This window comes from Lepidochelys kempii, chromosome 1, assembly GCF_965140265.1.
Source record: "Lepidochelys kempii isolate rLepKem1 chromosome 1, rLepKem1.hap2, whole genome shotgun sequence".
In the NCBI taxonomy this organism is placed as follows: domain Eukaryota; kingdom Metazoa; phylum Chordata; order Testudines; family Cheloniidae; genus Lepidochelys; species Lepidochelys kempii.
In genome coordinates, this window is record NC_133256.1 from 5,557,641 (window position 1) to 5,577,949 (window position 20,309).

Here is a 20,309-nt window from a genome sequence, read left to right on the forward strand (position 1 = left end):
AGGATTGAAGACAAAATGGAGGAATTTCCAGGGCCTTTTATATTCTCTGCCATGTAGAAGGACACCCCTTTGTTCTTACTGTGGAAATCACAGCAGCAAGATGGAGTTTGGAGTCACATGTCCATGCATGACTCAGTTCTTTGCAGGCCAATGCCATTGTTTACATGATAGTTTGAACGTTCCCAGCAAAACTCAGATGTGCTTCGGAGTCCCTCAAAGTCCATTGTGAGTTAAGTGTTTCTTGATTGGGCACTTAGTCTGCAGAGTCCCTTCTCAAGAAGCAGACCAAATGCTTCACTTATGCGACACATTGAGATACAAGTACATAGCCAATATTCATAACTTCAACAACGAAATGATACACACATACAGATAGCATAATCCTAACCAGCAAATCATAACCTTTTCATAGACCCCTCATATGACAACCTTTGTACAATATTTGCTGCAAATATATAACAGTGGTTGCAACAATGATCTATATGGTCACAGTTTATGTCAATAATATCACACAGGGCGACGGCAGCTCCCTCCCCACTCTGCCTCTTTCCATCCATCCCGCTCCCAGAAGTGGCGGGTATGTCCCTCCAGCCCCTGGGGGTGGGCGGGTGTCACTGTGTGCTGCCCTCACCACGAGCACAGACTTCACAGCTCCTATTGGCCTGGAACATCTGCCATTGGGAGCTACTGGGGTGGCGCCTGCCGCCAACCGCCCCAGCCTAGAAGCTGCTGCCAGGGGGGTGTGAATGCCAGTCACTTTGGGAGCCGCGCCACCCGAGGTAAGTGCCACGCTCCTGACCCCCTCCCGCACCGCGAGGCCCTGGCCCAGCCCAGAACCCACACCCGTCACCCAAACTTCCTCCCAGAGCCCGTTCCCCCACCCCATTCCACACCACAGCCCCGTTCCCCAGCCCAGAGCCCGCACCACTACCGCACCCAAACTTCTTCAGAGCCCACACTCCTCACCCACTCCTGCACCCCCAGCCCCTGCCACAGCCCAGATCCTGCACCCAAACATCCTCCCAGAACCCGACCCCCCACGCCCCCTCCCATACCCCAACCCCCTAACCCAGGCCAGAGCCTGCACACTGCACCCACCCCCCCTCCCATACCCCAACCCCCTGCCCCAGGCCAGACCCTGCACTCCGCACTCAAACGTCCTCCCAGAACCTGAGCCCTCGCACACCCCGTCCCATACCTCAACCCCCTGCCCCAGGCCAAAGCCTGACCCCACACCCAAACATCCTCCCGGAGACCAACCCCTACACCTCTTCCCACACCCCAACCCCCTGCCCCAGGTCAGAGCCTGCACCCTGCACCCACACCCCCTCCCACACCCCCACCCCCTGTGCCAATCAAGCTACCTCACTTTATTTTCATTTACTTCTTATTACTTATAACAGAGGAGGAGGAGGAAGAAAAACAGAATGAAAAATGGGAGGGGCAGGTAAGAGAGAATGTTCTTTTCTTGGCTGGGTCCCAAACGGGGGGAGGACCCAAAGATAAAGCGACGCATGGGGGGCCCAACTAACTCTATGTCCCCCACTGGTAACAACAAGCCCGGATTCCAGGAATAGAGCCTGTGGCAGGGCTGGAGCTGCCGTCCAGTTGGGCAGCATCACCGGGCGTCCCCTGTGAATTGGCCTCCGGCAGTTTGCCATTGGTCACGCCAGGGGTTAAAGCTGCTGCGTACAAAGCCAGCCAGCTGACATTCCTGATGGCCAAGAGGCCCCCGAGGGACTGTGCCGGCAGGCTTCATAAAGACAGTTGCCTCCCTATCTGAACAGAGACTGCCTGCTGCTGATGCAAACGCTCCGATGACTCCTTGTCCTTTAGAGTGAAGACCTCGGGTGTCAGCAGCTCCCTTCTAGCAGGAATTGGGTACGTTGGTAGGTTTCACTGACTTTAAAACATGAAGTGGAGGGGAAAGGCTGGAAGCTGTTTCCATTGGCAGATGTTCTGTGCAGTAGCAGAGAACACAGCGGGGCTGTCGGGTGACTCTGTGAGGGGTTTGGAAGACAGGCAACGCTAGGAAGCTTGGGAACCGTGCTCCACGGTGGGCTGTTCAAGCTACACAGAAATCTGACATTCAAAGTGAGCTCAGACTATAACAATTCCCATGCCCTGCATCAGGATTTCTCAAGGGGTCCTATTTCTAGAGATGCCGTGTGCTCTGGGCCCGATCCTGCCTGGGGCTCAGTGAGAGGATATCCCACCGATTATCAGTGACTAGTTCCCAAATCACCTCAGGTTTATTTGCTCCTGGAATTTTATTCAGCAAATGCATTTTGAAAGGTTTTATTGTCTGGCTCACTTGTGAATGCAAGAATTCAGAGCTGCAGATTCCCCGGGACACGGCAATCTTTTCAGATTCTGAAGAAATCCAGATGACAGATGCCCAATTTTAAGTCCCACTGTATCCTCAGAAATCATAGAATATTAGGGTTGGAAGAGACCTCAGGAGGTCATCTAGTCCCATCCCTGCTCAAAGCAGGACCAATCCCCAACTAAATCATGCCAGCCAGGGCTTTGTCAAGCCTGACCTTTAAAACCTCTAAGGAAGGAGATTCTACCACCTCCCTAGGTAACCCATGCCAGTGCTTTACCACCCACCTCGTGAAACATTGTGTGTATGAAAGTACAGATGTGTAAATGTTATGCTAAAACTTCTCATTGTAATACAGATATTACAAATCAAACTGACCAGAAGCTGTTTCTAACACTTACATTCAGGGTCATGTACACAATCCCTCTGCAAATCTCTCTTTAAGTAGTAGAGAGCTGAGGTGCAGGAAAGAGGAGTGTTATAGAGGTTGTATGAAATTTACAAATATCACCTCTTACATGAGCATGGAAGAAGTAACTTGGACACTTGATTGGATATTAGGGGAATCCTAGTGTTTGCACACGTCACCCATGTCTGACGCCAACCCCTCCCCCATCCAGCAGAAGTAACTGTCCATGTTAGCTTATAACTTGCCAGATAACTACAATCCCTTGCATGGGGAGAGGATGCAGGTCCTATGAGGATGAAGAGAAGGCTGTAGGATGAGCCACATCTCTGGATTCAGGCAACACTATTCAGGCAAAGCACTTCAGCTTCTCTTGGAGGGATTCTTGGGGCTCAGATTGTATCACCGGAAGCATTTGGTAAGGGAAAGTTGATAGTTCCCAGTTCTGATCAAATTTACACATTTAAATCAAGAGTGATGCAGTTGAAGTCACTATTATTGAAGTAAGATCCTGGCCCTAAGAATTTATCCCATGTACCTTAAGAGACAGTGGCATAATTTGGACTCTCAGGAGGTGAATATATATATATATATATATATATATATATATATATATATGTAATAAGGCAATGAAACACGTTTGTGAATAGCTTCTATGCAGGGCAGATAAATACAATGACCATTTTCACCATGGACTTGCCATGTGTTTCCATACATGTCATGATACAATGGGCCATACTCATTTAAGTTAAGAGCCAGAAGGGGTGTCTGTGCGAAGGTCACAACTGTAAAATAACAGCGTTCAAGTAGGCTGCAGAACTCATAGCCACAAGCTATCAATGAGGCAAAGAGTTTAGACCCTTTCAAAGAGTGACTGGGTGTGTATATGGGTAACAAGAAAATACAATTCCAGTATTGAGAATTGTTTTAAAAAGTTTTGGAAGTGCCCACAAACTTCTTGATTTATACCACAAAATATGTCTTACTAGTGGGTGTCGAGGGAACCTTCTCCTGGGAGCAGGTCATCTCATAGCTGCCTATTATAGGGCTTCTTCCACCTTCCACTGAAGCATCGAGAACTGGTCACTGGATACTGAGCTAGATGGACTGCAGGTCCAGTCTGGCAGTGCCTATCTTCTTATCCGTGGTGTAAATCCAAGACTATGTTTTTGCTGATCTTCCTTGAGATCCTGGGAGTCTCTAGGATTCCACAGAGAGCAGAATGATGTCTCATTAAATATCACATTGTCACTGTTGTTTTTCCTTTCAGGAAAGAAAGTCCAAAACTCCTGGGACCTGTCCTGTACATTATGTCAGCTGTCAATGACACCAAACTCAACTCTGCAATGTTCCTTCTCACTGGGATACCTGGGCAGGAAGACATCCCTCTCTGGATCTCTATCGCCTTCTGCTTCATTTATGTTTTTTCAATATTGGGAAATTCAACCATTCTGTTCATTATAAAAACAGATCCAAGCCTCCATGAGCCCATGTATATTTTCCTTTCCATGTTAGCCTTCACGGACCTTGGCTTATCGATATCCACCATACCGACAATACTGGGTGTGTATTTGTTTAACTCTAGGGAGGTTAGCCTCGATGCCTGTTTTGCCCAGCTGTTCTTCATCCACTCATTTGTATTCATTGAATCCTCCATACTCTTGTTGATGGCGTTTGACCGCTTTGTCGCAATCTCTAACCCACTGAGATATGCTTCCATCTTAACCCTGCCGAGAATATTCAAGATGGGACTGGTATGTGTGCTAAGAGGGGTGGCCGTATCATCCCCATTCCCCTTTCTCCTGAAACGGTTCCAATACTGTCGAGTCAATGTCCTCTCCCATTCCTACTGCCTGCACCAGGATGTCATGAAGCTGGCTTGTTCGGATATCACAGTCAACTACATCTATGGCTTGTTTCTTACCATTTCCATGGATGGGTTAGATTCACTGTTCATCTTCCTCTCTTATGTGATGATCCTCAAAACGGTGCTGAGTGTTGCATCCCACACAGAGTGCCTCAGGGCCCTGAACACCTGCGTCTCCCACCTCTGTGCCATCCTGCTCTTCTACACACCAGAGATCGGCTTGTCTTTGATACACAGATTGGGGAAGGGCTCTTCTCCCTTACTACAGATTGTCCTGGGCTACATCTACCTCCTCGTCCCTCCCCTGATGAACCCGATCGTGTACAGTGTGAATAGCAAACACCTTCGTGGGAGGATAATCAGAGTGTTTGTCAAGTGAAAGGTCAATGCTGGCTCCAGTGCTGCTGACCTGGGAGATGAAAAACATGGGCCACCTATTCCTTGTTGGACCCTTACATCTGACACAACATGAGCTACTGATCTCCAGTCTGTAGAGAGAGGTTCAGACAGTGTTTAAGGTTTGGAGCAATGGGAGAGGGGCTGGTGAGGGAGGACAGCTTACTGGGGGATGGAGACCAAGGCAGTCAGTAGCATTTACAAAGGGCTTGTCTACACTATCAAGTTTTGTCAATGAAACTTATGTTGACACGAAAAAAGCAAAGTCGCCAAAGCGAGTCTACATTTGCTCCCTCTCTCAACAGATTGTGTCCACATTTGGGGCACCATTGTCGACAGCGTGAGCGATGCACTGTGAGTATGTATCCCAGAGTGCTTGGTGGCACCATTCTGATGTTTCCCCTATAATTATTTCTGGAAATATGCTCATGAATGTAAATATACATAACTGGATTATGTTTGATTCTATGTATGCCATGTAAGACAGCCCTGTAAAGGTTATGATCTACTGAACATATTCATCCTATTTGTATGCATGTGTCATTATTGTGTTTGAAGTTATGAATAGTGGCTGTGTACTTGTTTGATTTTAAGTAGCATTAGTAAGGCATTTGGTTAGCTTCTTAAGAAAGGAATTTGCAAGTTAAGTGCACTATCAAGAAACACTTAATTGAGAATGGAACCTTGGAAAACTCCAATCAACATAAGAAGTCTACTTGTGATGTTCAAGGTAGCATGTGAACAATGGCTGCCACCTGTAAAGATCTGAGTCATGCATGGACATGTGAATGGCCCAGGTGACTCCAACACTGCAGCTTGCAGCTGGATTCTACATAGGAGAGAGACGGGGTTTCCACCCACAAGAGAAAATCTATTTAAGCCTGGGGGAGACCCCTCCATTTTCTCTTCAGCTGGCTCAAGAGGTAGCCTTTCCACTCCCAAAGGATACCTGAAAGAAACTGCAACAAAGGACAGGAACCACAGGTGTGTGAGTGATTGCTGGACCCAGACTAGAAGGAGGCTAGTCTGTCAAAGAAACTTACTGGAACATCTCTGAGGGTGAGATTTCATCTGTAATCATTTGCTTACTGTACTAGGTTTAGACTTGCATGCTTTATTTTATTTTGCTTGGTAATTCTCTTTGTTCTCTCTGTTATTACTTGGAACCACTTAAATCCTACTTTCTGTATTTCTTAAAATCACTGTTAACTTACTAATTAACCCAGATTATGTATTAATACCTGCTGGGGGCGGGTATTTTAAATACAGATTTATAGTCCATGTTGATAACTTCAGGTAGAAAAATGAAACATGCACACAAATAGGATAATAATATTCAGCAAATCCTAACATTTCCAGTGACACGTCACAAGACCTATCTTATACCAGATGCATCATAATTATGTCATAATCATGTCATAATCATACCACTATCATCAATATGGGGTGTAGCATCACAATCTCCTTTACTGACACCTCGATGTGGGACTCAATTTGTCTCCTAAAAAGAGGGACTCAGGTGTGGGAATCTCCCTCACATCCTCTGCAGTGAACACCAATGCAAAGAATTCATTTAGCCTCTCCGTAATGGCCTCATCTTCCTTCAGTGCTCTTTTAGCACCTCAGTCATGCAGTGCCCCCGGTCATGGTTCCTTCCCCACTCTGAACTCTAGGGTACAGATGTGGGGACCTGCAGGAAAGCCTCCTAAGCTTAGTTTTACCAACTTAGGTTAAAACTTCCCCAAGGTACAAACTATTTTACACTTGGACTTCCACTGGCGCCACCAAACTTTATCTGGGTTCCTGAAAAAACATAGTTTGGAAACGTCTTTCCCCCCAAAATCCTCCCACCCCTTGCACCCCACTTCCTGGGAAAGGTTTGGTAAAAATCCTCACCAATTTGCATAGGTGACCATAGATCCAAACCCTTGGATCTGAGAACAATGAAAAAGGCATTCAGTTTCCTTACAAAAAGACTTTTAATAGAAGTAAAAAGAAAAGAATCACCTCTGTAAAATCAGGATGGTAAATACCTTACAGGGTATTTAGATTCAAAACATAGAGAATCCCTCTAGGCAAAACCTTAAATTACAAAAAAGACACACAGACAGGAATATTCATTCTATTCAGCACAGCTATTTTCTCAGCCATTTCAAGAAATCATAATCTAACACATACCTAGCTAGATTACGTAGTAAGTTCGAAGACTCCATTCCTGTTCTATCCCCGGCCAAAGCACGATACAGACAGACACAGACCCTTTGTTTTTCTCCCTCCATCCAGCTTTTGAAAGTATCTTGTCTCCTCATTGGTCATTTTGGTCAGGTGCCAGCGAGGTTACCTTTAGCTTCTTAACCCTTTACAGGTGAGAGGATTTTTCCTGTGGCCAGGAGGGATTTTAAAGGGGTTTACCCTTCCCTTTATATTTATGACAGCCCCACTCATTGTTTGACAGGCTTCCTGCTTCTGAGGTACTTTAAAAAATTGTTCCTAATTTTTATGACTTTTCCTAGTTTCCCTTCACATCTTTTGAACTACTTGCGCAGTATTGCCAAGCCCAATTCAAAAACTATGAGCCAGAACCCAGAAAATCATCACATGGTTCAAAATAATGAGATTTAAAAATATACTTAGGAGAGCCCCGTTACACCACAGACCTCCGGAGATAACAGTGACTAGCTCACAGAGCCACTTGGTACCTGAGGCACAACTCACTCTCTCCCCTTCTTCAGCCAAGAGACATGCAATCACTTGTTCAGCAAGGCTATGTACATTCTGAATAGAAAGAGGCGTGACCCAAATCCAGCTACAACTCTCTGTTGGACCCAAACAACTTCCTCCCCCTGATCCAGCTACCCCCAAACTGGGTGATAATGGAAATTTGGATGCAGAGTGTGAGGTCTATCACCAGCACTAGAGCGGCTCTCACTGATCATGGAGCAGGTGAGGGTCAGGAACAAAGTGAGGGGCAGCCCCGCAGGGCTCTGTTTGCCGAGGCAACACTCTCCACATCCTTCACTCTGAAACCACGTCCTGATTCTCCCTCTTACTGCCAAGCTGCAGGAGGGGCCCAGAACTCCCTCATCAAAAGGTGCTGTCTAATGACAGGCTTGTCTTATGCTGAACCAGCCGAATTCTTCCAGTTTCCTCCGAAAGAAAGGCCCTCCATTGCCCTGACCATCCTAGGAGCCCTTCTTTGCACCTGTTCCAGTCTGAATTCTTCTTTCTGTAATACGCGTGACCAGAATTTTACATAGTTTGCCAGAGGAAGTGACCAGTGTCTGTTATAAGGATCTTACTACTTCCCTATCTCGCCTCACACATTCTAGGATCTCATTTGCTTTTTTCACTCCTGCAGCACACTGGTGGCCCACAGTCATCCTGGGACTGACTAATACAGCCTCCTCGGTCACTTCCAACTTACCTTTGGCTGTATAAACTGGCACGTAGTGAGTCGAACTCGGGAAGATTCAGAACTGACTTGATAATAGTCTACCAGCCCTTTTACAGGAATGAAATACCAGGTACTAAAGGGCTCTTTAACCTTGCCGGAAAAAGTATAACAAGGACCAGTGGCTGGAAACTGAAGCCTGAGAAATTAAATTTGGAAATGAGACACACATATTTTTGACTGTGTTGGTCATTAACCAGGGGAACAAACTCTCAAAGGACGTTGTGGATTCTCCTGATATCTCCAAACCAATATTACATGCCTTCCTAAAAGATATGCTTTAGAGGAACAGAAGTGATACTTTAGTCAGATACAAGTCATTGGGCTCAATATGGGGGTAAACTGGGAGAAAGTGTCCAGGAGATCAGACTCGATAATCTAATGGTCCCTTCTTTCCTTAACTTCTATAAATCTTTCATTTATTGTCTTGAGTGAATTTCTATTTTGGATGCAACTGAAGAAAGTTGCTATTCTGAATGCTTCCAATCACTCAACAAGAATATATGCTGGCCTAGAAGGCTCAAGACTTTCACAGTGAAACCATTATTTATGGACTCTTTATGCTGTAAACCAGATCCTTTCCTGTCATGAGAGGAATCTCACAATGTAATAATAACAGGTGTGGAGAAAGTACACAGGGATATGTTATTTACTTCTTCTCATAACACAAGAACTAGGGTCACCAAATGAAACTAATAGGCAGCAGGTTTAAAACAACAAAAGGAAGTATTTCTTCACACAATACACAGCCACCCTATGGAACTCCTTGCCAGAGGATTTAGTGAAGGCCACGATTATAACAGGGATCGAAAAAGAACTGGATAAATTAGTGGAAGAGAGGTCCTTCAATGCCTATTAGCCAGGATGGGCAGGGATGCTTATGTTTCCCAGAGCTGGCAGTGGACGACAGGAGAAGGATCACTTGATGATTCCCTATTCTGTTCATTCCCTCTGGGGCACCTGGCATTGGCCACTATTGGAAGACAGGACACTGGGTTAGATGAAACATTTGTCTGACCCACTATGGCTGTTCTTGAATTCTGATGTTTTTAATTGTCCCACTGTTTGAGCTGGGAACAACATCCCATCGATGATAAAAGCTTATCACCCAGCAGCACTGAATGGACACTTGACACTCTTACTTGTGACCAGAGCTACATAGTCACCCCCAGCCTCCTTGAAATGAGGAGCTTTAGTAGCAAACAGAACTGGCCCAACTTACATTCTTTTGGGAAGACAAGAAGCTCTTGGGACCCAGCCTAGTTTCCCTGTGGCTCTTAGAGCATCGTCCCATCAGTCTTTCCTTTTCGGTTGGAAGCAACCTTTGCTGAAACCTGTATGAGCCTGGGCACAGCAACCATAGTGCTCAGCCGCGTCTGTGTTACAGGGCCGAGGTGTGAAGCTGACCTTTGCCCTCAGACTGCTTTCTCTCAACCAGACAATCAAAGAGAAGGCCCCCATGGCCATTGATCCACAGTTTGGCAGTGAGACCCATTTAGCCTCAATGGCTTACAGTCACTGATTCTGTGACTGTGCTGAACCTCCCTGGGACACTCCAACATTTCCCTCAGAAATCCACTACTTAACTTTCACTGTCACCCCCACATCTGCCACAGACACTAAGGGGCTGGAGTCATGGGGCTTCCCAGAAGCCAGCTCTCACAGGAGGTTGTGGTAAGAGGCCTTTTATAGACAAAGGTCAGAGGTGTTGCTCTGTGGAACCCTGACAAGCCAGAGTCGGGCTACTTTCAGAGCTGGCCTGGGAGCAAAGGTTGCGGTGGGGAGCCCAAGACTCTCCACATTCCCTGACTTGTACATCCTGGGGGATAAAATGTAGAGGGTGTAGGGCACCTCACAGTGGCTCTGGCTCCCTGTGCAACTCTTAGCAAGGCGTGACTCTGGCTAAGGGGGCAGAGTCTCGGGTAAAGGGGAATAGGAGAGGTGTGGTCTTCAGAGAAGAGATGGGGCAGAGAAAAGGGCTTCATGGGCAGATGATCCAAGATGGAATCAACAAGGCCATCAACAAGAGGACAAAGGACTCAATTTTTGAAAGCGAGTGGATGAAGAACAACAGGGCAAAACAGGCCTCGAGGCTGATTCTCCTAGAGTTAAACAAGTATATGCCCAGTATCGTCGATATGGTGGTTATGGATAAGGCAAGGTCTGTGACGGCCAACATGGAAAGGAAAATGTACATGGGCTCATGGAGGCTTGGATCTGTTTTTATAATGAACAGAATGACTGAATTTCCTATGATTGAAAGAATATACATGAAGCAGAAGGGGATTGAGATCCAGAGGTGGATGTCTTCCAGCCCACGTATCCCGGTGAGAAGGAACATTACAGAGTTGACTTTAGTGTCATTGACAGCTGACATAATGTATTGGGCAGTTCTGGGGACTTTTGAACTTTTCTTCCTGAAAAGAAATAGAACAGGAGACTAGGTGATAGTTAGCGAGACACCTTTCTGCTCTCAATGCAAGTCGAGAGATTCTCAGGACCTCAAGGGAAAATCAGCAAAAATGTTGTCTTGGATTTATGCCCCCAATACGAAGGTAGGCACTGCCAGACTGGATCAGACCTACAGTCTGTCTAGCCAAGTCTCCAGTAGGCATTATGAGATGCTGCAAAGGAAGATGGAAAAAGCCCTGCAATAGAGAACTAAGAGATACTCTGATCCCAGGGAAAGTTTCTTCCTGACATCCACTAGTTAGACATATTTTGTCATGTAAATCAGGAAGGTGTAGAATACTTACATCTGTAGTATGCAAGGCCTCGGAGAAAATTTTGAAGAAGATAGTTAAGAACATTGAAGTCAATGGTAAATGGGACAAAATACAACATGGTTTTACAAAAGGTAGATCGTGCCAAACCAACCTGATCTCCTTCTTTGAGAAAGTAACACACTTTTTAGACAAAGGAAACGCAGTGGATCTAATTTACCTAGATTTCAGTGAGGCGTTTGATACCGTGCCACATAGGGAATTATTAGCTATATTGGATAAGATGGGATCAATAGGAAACTTGAAAGATGGATAAGGAATTGGTTAAAGAGGAGACTACAATGGGTCCTACTGAAAGGTGAACTGTCAGGCTGGAGGGAGGTTACCAGTGGAGTTCCTCAAGGATGGGTTTGGGGACCAATCTTATTTAACCTTTTTATTACTGACCTCGGCACAAAAAGTGGGAGTGTGCTAATAAAGTTTGCGGATGATAGAAAGCTGGGAGGTATTGCCAATTTAGAGAAGGACAGGGATATCCTACAGGAGGATCTGGATGACCTTGTAAACTGGAGTAATAGTAATAGGATGAAATTGAATAGTGAGAAGTTTACGGTCATGCATTTAGGGATTAATAACTAGAATTTTCGTTATAAGCCGGAGACGCATCAATTAGAAGTAACGGTGGATGAAAAGGATCTTGCAGTATTGGTTGATCATAGGAGGACTATGAGCCGCCAATGTGATATGGCCGTGAAAAAAGCTCATGCGGTCTTGGGATGCATCAGGACAGGTATTTCTAATAGGGAAAAGGAGGTTTTAGTATCGTTATACAAGGCAGTGGTGAGACCTCACCTGGAATACTGTGTGCAGTTCTGGTCTCCCATGTTTAAGAAGGATGAATTCAAACTGGAACAGGTACAGAGAAGGGCTCCTAGGATGATCCGAGGAATGGAAAACTTGTCTTATGAAAGGAGACTCAAAGAGCTTGGCTTCTTTCGCCTAACTAAGAGAAGGTTGAAGGGAGATATGATTGCTCTCTATACATATATCAGAGGGATAAATACCGGAGAGGGAGAGGAATTATTTAAGCTCAGTACCAATGTGGACACAAGAACAAATGGATATAAACTGGTCACCACGCAGTTTAGACAAAAATTAGATGAAGGTTTCTAACCATCAGAGGAGTAAAGTTTGGAATAGCCTTCCAAGGGAAGTAGTGGGGGCAAAAGATCTATCTGGCTTTAAGATTAAACTTGATACATTTATGGAGGAGATGGTATGATGGGATAACGTGGTTTTGCTTATTAAATATTCATGGTAAATAGACCCACTGGCCTGTGATGGGATATTAGATTGGGTGGGATCTGAGATACCCAGGAAAGAATTTCCTGTAGAATCTGGCTGGTGAATCTTGCCCATATCCTCAGGGTTTAGCTGATCGCCATGTTTGGGGTCGGGAAGGAATTTTCCTCCAGGTCAGATTGGAAGAGGCCCTGGAGGTTTTTCACCTTCCTCTGTAGCATGGGGCACGGGTCACTTTCTGGAGGATTCTCTGCTCCTTGAAGTCTTTAAACCACGATTTGATGACTTCAATAGCTCAGATATAGGTGAGAGGTTTTTTCTGTGGCCTGTGTTCTGCAGGAGGTCAGACTAGATCATCATAATGGTCCCTTCTGACTGAAATATCTATGAATCTAAGACATTTTTTTCAAAAATTCTCAGTACTGTTATAAATGTTAAACGTTAATAATGGGGAGGGGTAACGAGTGGTGTTCCCCAAGGGTCAGTCCTATGACCAATCCTATTCAACTTCTTCAGAAATGATCTGGAGAAAGGGGTAAACAGTGAGGTGGCAAAGTTTGCAGATGATACTAAACTGCTCAAGATAGTTAACACCAAACCAGACTGTGAGGAACTTCAAAAAGATCTCACAAAACTAAGTGATTGGGCAACAAAACGGCACATGAAATTTAAGGTGGATAAATGCAAAGTAATGCACATTGGAAAAAATATCCCCAAGTCCACGCAGTGTGCAGCGGCAGTCAAAAAAAAAAAAAGCCAACGGGATGTTAGGAATCATTTAAAAAGGGATAGAGAATAAGATGGAGAAAATCTTATTGCCCTTATATAAATCCCGGTGCACCCACATCTTGAATACTGTGCATAGATATGGTCTCCTCATCTCAAAAAAGATATACTGGCATTAGAAAAGGATTAGAAAAGGGAACGATTAGCCAGGATGGGTAAGGAATGGTGTCTCTAGCCTCTGTTTGTTAGAGGGTGGAGATGGATGGCAGGAGAGAGATCACTTGATCGTTACCTGTTCGGTTCACTCCCTCTGGGGCACCTGGCATTGGCCACTGTTGGTAGACAGGATACTGGGCTGGATGGACCTTTGGTCTGACCTAGTAAGGCCATTCCTATGTTCTTATGTAATTGGATTTCCTGATTACCCATTTAAACATCCCATCCCTCTTTGAAGCCTTAGACGTTCTTGGCCACATTGATATCTTGTGGCTGCAAGTTCCATAGCCTACTTGAGCACTATGTGATTTTACAATTCTGACCTTCATACAGACACTCTTTCTGGCCACACACTTCTGAGTTGGCCCATTGTATCATGATGCCCATAAACACATGGCAAGTGCATGGCGAAGATGGTCATTTTATTTATCTGCCCTGCATTCAAGCTATTTATAAACGTGTTTCATTGCCTCACGGATATACATTTTATTTTCTCCACTCCTGAGACTTCAAATTATTCCACTCTCTCTTTCCAGCACATGGGATAAATTCTTAGTGCCAGGTTCTTAATTCAATAATCGTGACTTCTACTGGGTTGCTCCAGATTTCATGTGTAAATTCAGTCAGAACCGGGCTCTGTTAACTTTCCCTTACCATATGCTCTCAGAGATACACTCTGATCCCCAAGAATCCCCCCAAGGGAAGCTGAAGTGCTTTGCCTGGCCAATGTTAACTGAAGCCTGAGCATTCGATCTTCCTCACAGGACCTGCATCCTGTCTCCATGGTCGGGTCTATAGATACTAGGCAAGTTACAAGCTAACACACGCAGTTACTTCAGCTGGGTGGGAGAGGAATTGGTGTCACTAATGGGTGAATATGCAAACACTACATTTGCACTAATACCCATTGACACATCTGTAGTTTAGCATACACCTGTCAACCCATTCCTTCCCCTCTGATCTTCTTTCAGGGATGATTTCTCAGCTTACAGTGGGACTTAAAATGCACGGTTTGACAACTGGATTTCTTCAGAATCTGAAAAGATCGCAGTGTCTCAGTCCTCATTCAATACCTTGTCAGCAAACAGAAGCCGAGTAGCTCCTCTGTCCCTGGGTTAATAGCTGACTGGTTCTCCTCAGGTTCTCTTCTGTCAGTCTGTAGCCCATATCCAGAGTGGTAACAAGCCTTGGAGTCAGGATAGAAAATATTTATTCCCTGAGCTCTGACTCACTCGTACATCGTAACCCCAGCACCGGATATTCATCCACGATGAGTGTTTGCAGGAAGTGGATTTGAAAGTCAAATGCATGAGTATTCATGGAAATGGAACTTATTTCCCACATGAAAGTAGTCTATTGCTCTCTCTCTCACTTGCACTTTGACTGTCTCTATCCTGTATTCATAAACTATGTGTCATCTGGGAAAAGCATTGTGACAGACATGGAGCTGAGCTGCCATAATGAATGTGTATGTTAAACCCAGTGCTTGGGATGGTTTCAGAGTAGCAGCCGTGTTAGTCTGTATTCGCAAAAAGAAAAGGAGTACTTGTGGCACCTTAGAGACTAACCAATTTATTTGAGCATAAGCTATCGTGAGCTACAGCTCACTTCATCGGATGCATAAAAGTGGAAAATGCAGTGAGGATGTTTTTATACACACAGATCATGAAAAAATGAGTGTTTATCACTTCTAAAGGTTTTCTCTCCCCCCACCCCACTCTCCTGCTGGTAATAGCTTATCTAAAGTGATCACTCTTCTTACAATGTGTGTGATAATCAAGGTGGGCCATTTCCAGCACAAATCCAGGGTTTTACAAGAACGTCTGAGGAAGGCGGGGGGAGTAGGAAAAAACAAGGGGAAATAGATTACCTTGCATAATGACTTAGCCACTCCCAGTCTCTATTCAAGCCTAAGTTAATTGTATCCAATTTGAAAATGAATTCCAATTCAGCAGTCTCTCGCTGGAGTCTGGATTTGAAGTTTTTCTGTTGTAATATCGCAACATTCATGTCTGTAATCGCGTGAGCAGAGAGATTGAAGTGTTCTCCGATTGGTTTATGAATGTTATAATTCTTGACATCTGATTTGTGTCCATTTATTCTTTTACGTAGAGACTGTCCAGTTTGCCCAATGTACATGGCAGAGGGGCATTGCTGGCACATGATGGCATATATCACATTGGTAGATGTGCAGGTGAATGAGCCTCTGATTGTGTGGCTGATGTTATTAGGCCCTGTGAAGGTGTCCCCTGAATAGATATGTGGGATAGATTTTCTTTGTTAGGCTTGTCCTGTAGTAGGTGACTTCTGAGTACTCTTCTGGCTCTGTCAATCTGTTTCTTCACTTCAGCAGGTGGGTATTGTAATTGTAAGAATGCTTGATAGAGATCTTGTAGGTGTTTGTCTCTGTCTTAGGGGTTGGAGCAAATGCAGTTGTATCATAGAGCTTGGCTGTAGACAATGGATCGTGTGGTGTGGTCTGGGTGAAAGCTGGAGGCATGTAGGTGGGAATAGCGGTCAGTAGGTTTCCGGTATAGGGTGGTGTTTATGTGACCATCGCTTATTAGCACTGTAGTGTCCAGGAAGTGGATCTGTTGTGTGGACTGGACCAGGCTGAGGTTGATGGTGGGATGGAAATTGTTGAAATCATGGTGGAATTCCTCAAGGGCTTCTTTTCCATGGGTCCAGATGATGAAGATGTCATCAATATAGCGCAAGTAGAGTCGGGATATTAGGGGACGAGAGCTGAGGAAGCATTGTTCTAAGTCAGCCATAAAAATGTTTGCATACTGTGGGGGTACCCGCATGGCCTAACAAAGAAAATAACAGAACGCCACTCGCCATCACCTTCAGCCCCCAACTAAAACCTCTCCAAGGCATAATCAAGGATCTACAAGTTATCCTGAAGGACGACCCATCACTCTCACAAATCTTGGGAGACAGGCCAGTCCTTGCCTACAGACAGCCCCCAAACTGAAGCAAATACTCACCAGCAACTATATACCACACAACAGAACCACTAACCCAGGAACCTATCCTTGCAACAAAGCCCGTTGCCAACTGTGCCCACATATCTATTCGGGGACACTGTTAGGACATAGATATTCAGGCCTGTCTGCAAAGGCCTGTACTTTAAGAATTTAGGTGTATTCTTATCACTTGGCTAGTTATAGAGGTATAAAAGAAAGAATCAAAATCACTGTCTGCCAGTGTAAGGGCCTTCTCTTACTGTGACAGTCTGAGGCCCTGTTCTTAGGCTAAGGCCTTTGGCTAAGCAGCAGAGGCAGCCATAAGCTGGGAAGCGAACAGTCATGTCCTCACATTCCAAACTAGTCACATTGAAATAAGGTGCTATTGGGCTGTTAGGATACAATCCTGTCCTGATAATGCCTATCACCTCCAGAGAAAGGGAAGTGCCTAGAAAATGTAAAAGGAAACTTAGTCTGATAGCATCCTGTCTGGCAAGAACTCACTTATCGACAGCTGGGATGTGAAATCCTCACTTCGGTATTGTTTTGTCATTATAGTTCCCACTTTGCTATTGTTTGTCTATATAATCTCTGTCTGGTTCTGTGATTGTTCCTGTCTGCTGTATAATTAATTTTGCTGGGTGTAAACTAATTAAGGTGGTGGGATATAATTGGTTACGTGGTCATGTTACAATACGTTAGGATTCGTTAGTTAAATTTCAGGAAAATGATGGCATAAGGTATATCTAAGAGGAACTCAAGTTTTACTATATAGTCTGCAGTCAATCAGGAAGTGCGGGCGGGGGTGAGAAGGGGAAATGGTAACAGGGAATGGGGGTAAGGAAATTGGAATCATGTTTTGCTAAAGAGGGGAAATGGGAACAGGGAATGGGAGTAAGAAAATTAGAATCATGTTTGGCTAAGCGCAGGAATGGGAACAGGGACACAGGTGTACGACTCTGTGGTGTCAGAGATGGGAAGGGGGACACTAAGGAAGGAAACGGGAATCATGCTTGCTGGAAGTTCACCCCAATAAACATCAAATTGTTTGCACATTTGGACTTCGGGTATTGTTGCTCTCTGTTCATGCGAGAAGGACCAGGGAAGTAAGTGGGTGAAGGAATAAGCCCCCTGACAGACACCATCACAAGGCCTAATCACATCAGCCACACAATCAGAGGCTCGTTCACCTGCACATCTACCAATGTGATATATGCCATCATGTGCCAGCAATGCCCCTCTGCCATGTACATTGGACAAACTGGACAGTCTCTACATAAAAGAATAAATGGACACAAATCAGATGTCAAGAATTATAACATTCAAAAACCAGTCGGAGAACACTTCAATCTCTCTGCTCACGTGATTACAGACATGAACGTTGCGATATTACAACACAAAAACTTCAAATCCAGACTCCAGTGAGAGACTGCTGAATTGGAATTCATTTGCAAATTGGATACAATTAACTTAGGCTTGAATAGAGACTGGGAGTAGCTAAGTCATTATGCAAGGTAATCTATTTCCCCTTGTTTTTTCCTACTCCCCCCGCCTTCCTCAGACGTTCTTGTAAAACCCTGGATTTGTGCTGGAAATGGCCCACCTTGATTATCATACACATTGTAAGAAGAGTGATCACTTTAGATAAACTATTACCAGCAGGAGAGTGGGGTGGGGGGAGAGAAAACCTTTTGAAGTGATAAACACCAATTTTGTCATGATCTGTGTGTATAAAAACATTCTCACTGCATTTTCCACTTTTATGCATCCGATGAAGTGAGCTGTAGCTCACAAAAGCTTATGCTCAAATAAATTGGTTAGTCTCTAAGCTGCCACAAGTACTCCTTTTCTTTTAGTTCTTGGGATGTTTGCTGTAGAGCAATATTGGGTTAACATTTGGGATGTTTATATTATGGCTCTATTGGGTGAAACCAATATGGATCTTCCTAGTTTCATAGCAGGCTGCTGGAAAACAAGCAAGAAGGGAAGCAATAGCTCAAGAAAAGACATTGCTCAGCCACCACCCCAGGGAGGTCAAGAGAGAACACAGAAGCTACAAGCTGGGAAGAGCCCGTTTCTGAGTTCCAGCCGCATTCCACAGCTTGTTTTGCCAGTTCTGTCAGTCTGTCCAGAGGTGGGGCAGCTGTTGTGAGAATCTCTTCAGACTGACAGGCGCAGACACTGCTGGGAAGTCTGAAGTTCCTCGGCCTGCCTGGGTCCCCGTCAGAGCAAAAGGGCTTGGGGTCAGAGATCTGTACAGATTGCTGTTTTAAAACCCTCTGGTTCTCCCATGTTCCACTTTCTTCCTGCTGTTCGGATTCAACAGTATTTTGGTTCTCGAAGGCTGGCTGGTCTCTCATCTCACCACTGGTCACAGACTCCCAGAAGGGAGAACCACAGACACTCGGACCTGCTCGCCAAGCACAGTCAACCGCAGTGTGCTGTAGCTCAGAGCCTAATCTGAGGGTGAGAGAATCGTGGGATTCCACCCCATGAGAGGGAAGACTACAAGGCCTGATATCTGGCACTCAAAGACCAGAGCGGGGACAGAGATACTGTAAGCCCTGTAACTCTGAGGGGTAGCTACAGTGTAGAAATGCTGGAGCCGTCAGACAGTCGGGAAATGGAAATATAATAAAACCTTTAAAAATGCATTTGATGGTTACATTTCTCTGCAAAAGTAAACCTGTGTAGCTTATAGGACTAAACTGCTTGAGTATATATATATATTTATATATATATATATATATATGTCTTTTCTTATAGGTCAAGTATTTGATGTACTGTAATAGGTTTATAGATTTATATTCAAGTAAGTTTGGCTGTAATGCAAGAGACCTACAAGCCATATCCTCTATGTTAATGTAAGGCAAAATTAGTATATCTATATTAAGACCTTTTACCCAGAAAAGTAAAGTTGACCTATACTTTGTTACCTAAATAGATAAATACCCACGCGTATGTCTATGACCTTTTATCTAGACCTATAGACAGTGGAGAATGGCATAGGTTTTTTTTCAATGTTGTACCCACAGACTTAACAGGTACACCACAGGGAAACTTATGTGCAGATGTACCTGTCATCAATACACACAAACATACAAGCCTATGGGGTAAGAGTACCATAACATTTTGTGGGGGAGGAATTAAATATGGGCATAGGAGGAAGGACTTCCAGCAATTTGCCCAAAAAAGAGGTGACCCACCTCGACAGAGTACTCCATTTTCTATTCTTACTTATTCAATTTCTGCTCTATATCTCTCTATCTATTCGATCAGTCTACGATGACTGCTACTATTAGTAGGCTCTACTTGTTCTTCTTAAACTTTAAGTTTCAAAGGAAATAGGCGAAGCTTGGTTTCCCTAAGTTTTTATTCTTTGTTTATTAGGTTTTGATTTTAAGTTTAAGTTAGTCAAGTAAACCCTAAGTTCGCTTCAATAGCTCGTAGCATTTGTGTCTTCTACGCACTGCATTCCTCACTCAAGAATTGAGAAACCTGAACTGCAAGGCTGTTCCTGTGTCTCTTACCATCAGGCTATCAAGGAAGTGTGTGAGTATATTAACCAAAGCTTTGTTGCATATAATACCACATTATCATATGTATCTTCTGAATAGCAGTAATGCAATTGTAACTTTCAGAGTAACAGCCGTGTAAGTCTGTATTCGCAAAAAGAAAAGGAGGACTTGTGGCACCTTAGAGACTAACCAATTTATTTGAGCATGAGGTTTCGTGAGCTACAGCTCACTTCATTGGATGCATTGGTTAGTCTCTAAGGTGCCACAACTACTCCTTTTTTAATGGTAACTTTGAAACTCTGAGTATTTTACCATTGACTTACTATTATTGATTTTAATAAAAAGTCTTTAAGGCTGTATCTGTCTCACCGTGAGCTTCCCATCATACCCTGAAGGTCCTTTGTAAATT

The 20,309-nt window shown here is 44.4% G+C and overlaps 1 protein-coding gene across 1 annotated transcript; it reads left to right on the forward strand.

The window, feature by feature from the left end:
- Positions 1-4,042: 4,042 nt before the first annotated feature.
- Positions 4,043-4,978, forward strand: LOC140897314 (olfactory receptor 51G2-like). The gene has a single exon (XM_073309830.1). The coding sequence runs from the start codon at positions 4,043-4,045 to the stop codon at positions 4,976-4,978; it is 936 nt and encodes a 311-aa protein (XP_073165931.1).
- Positions 4,979-20,309: the final 15,331 nt, after the last annotated feature.

Coding starts and splice junctions, on each gene's coding strand:
- LOC140897314 (XM_073309830.1), top strand. CDS start 4,043: ATGTCAGCTGTCAATGACACCAAACTCAACTCTGCAATGTTCCTTCTC.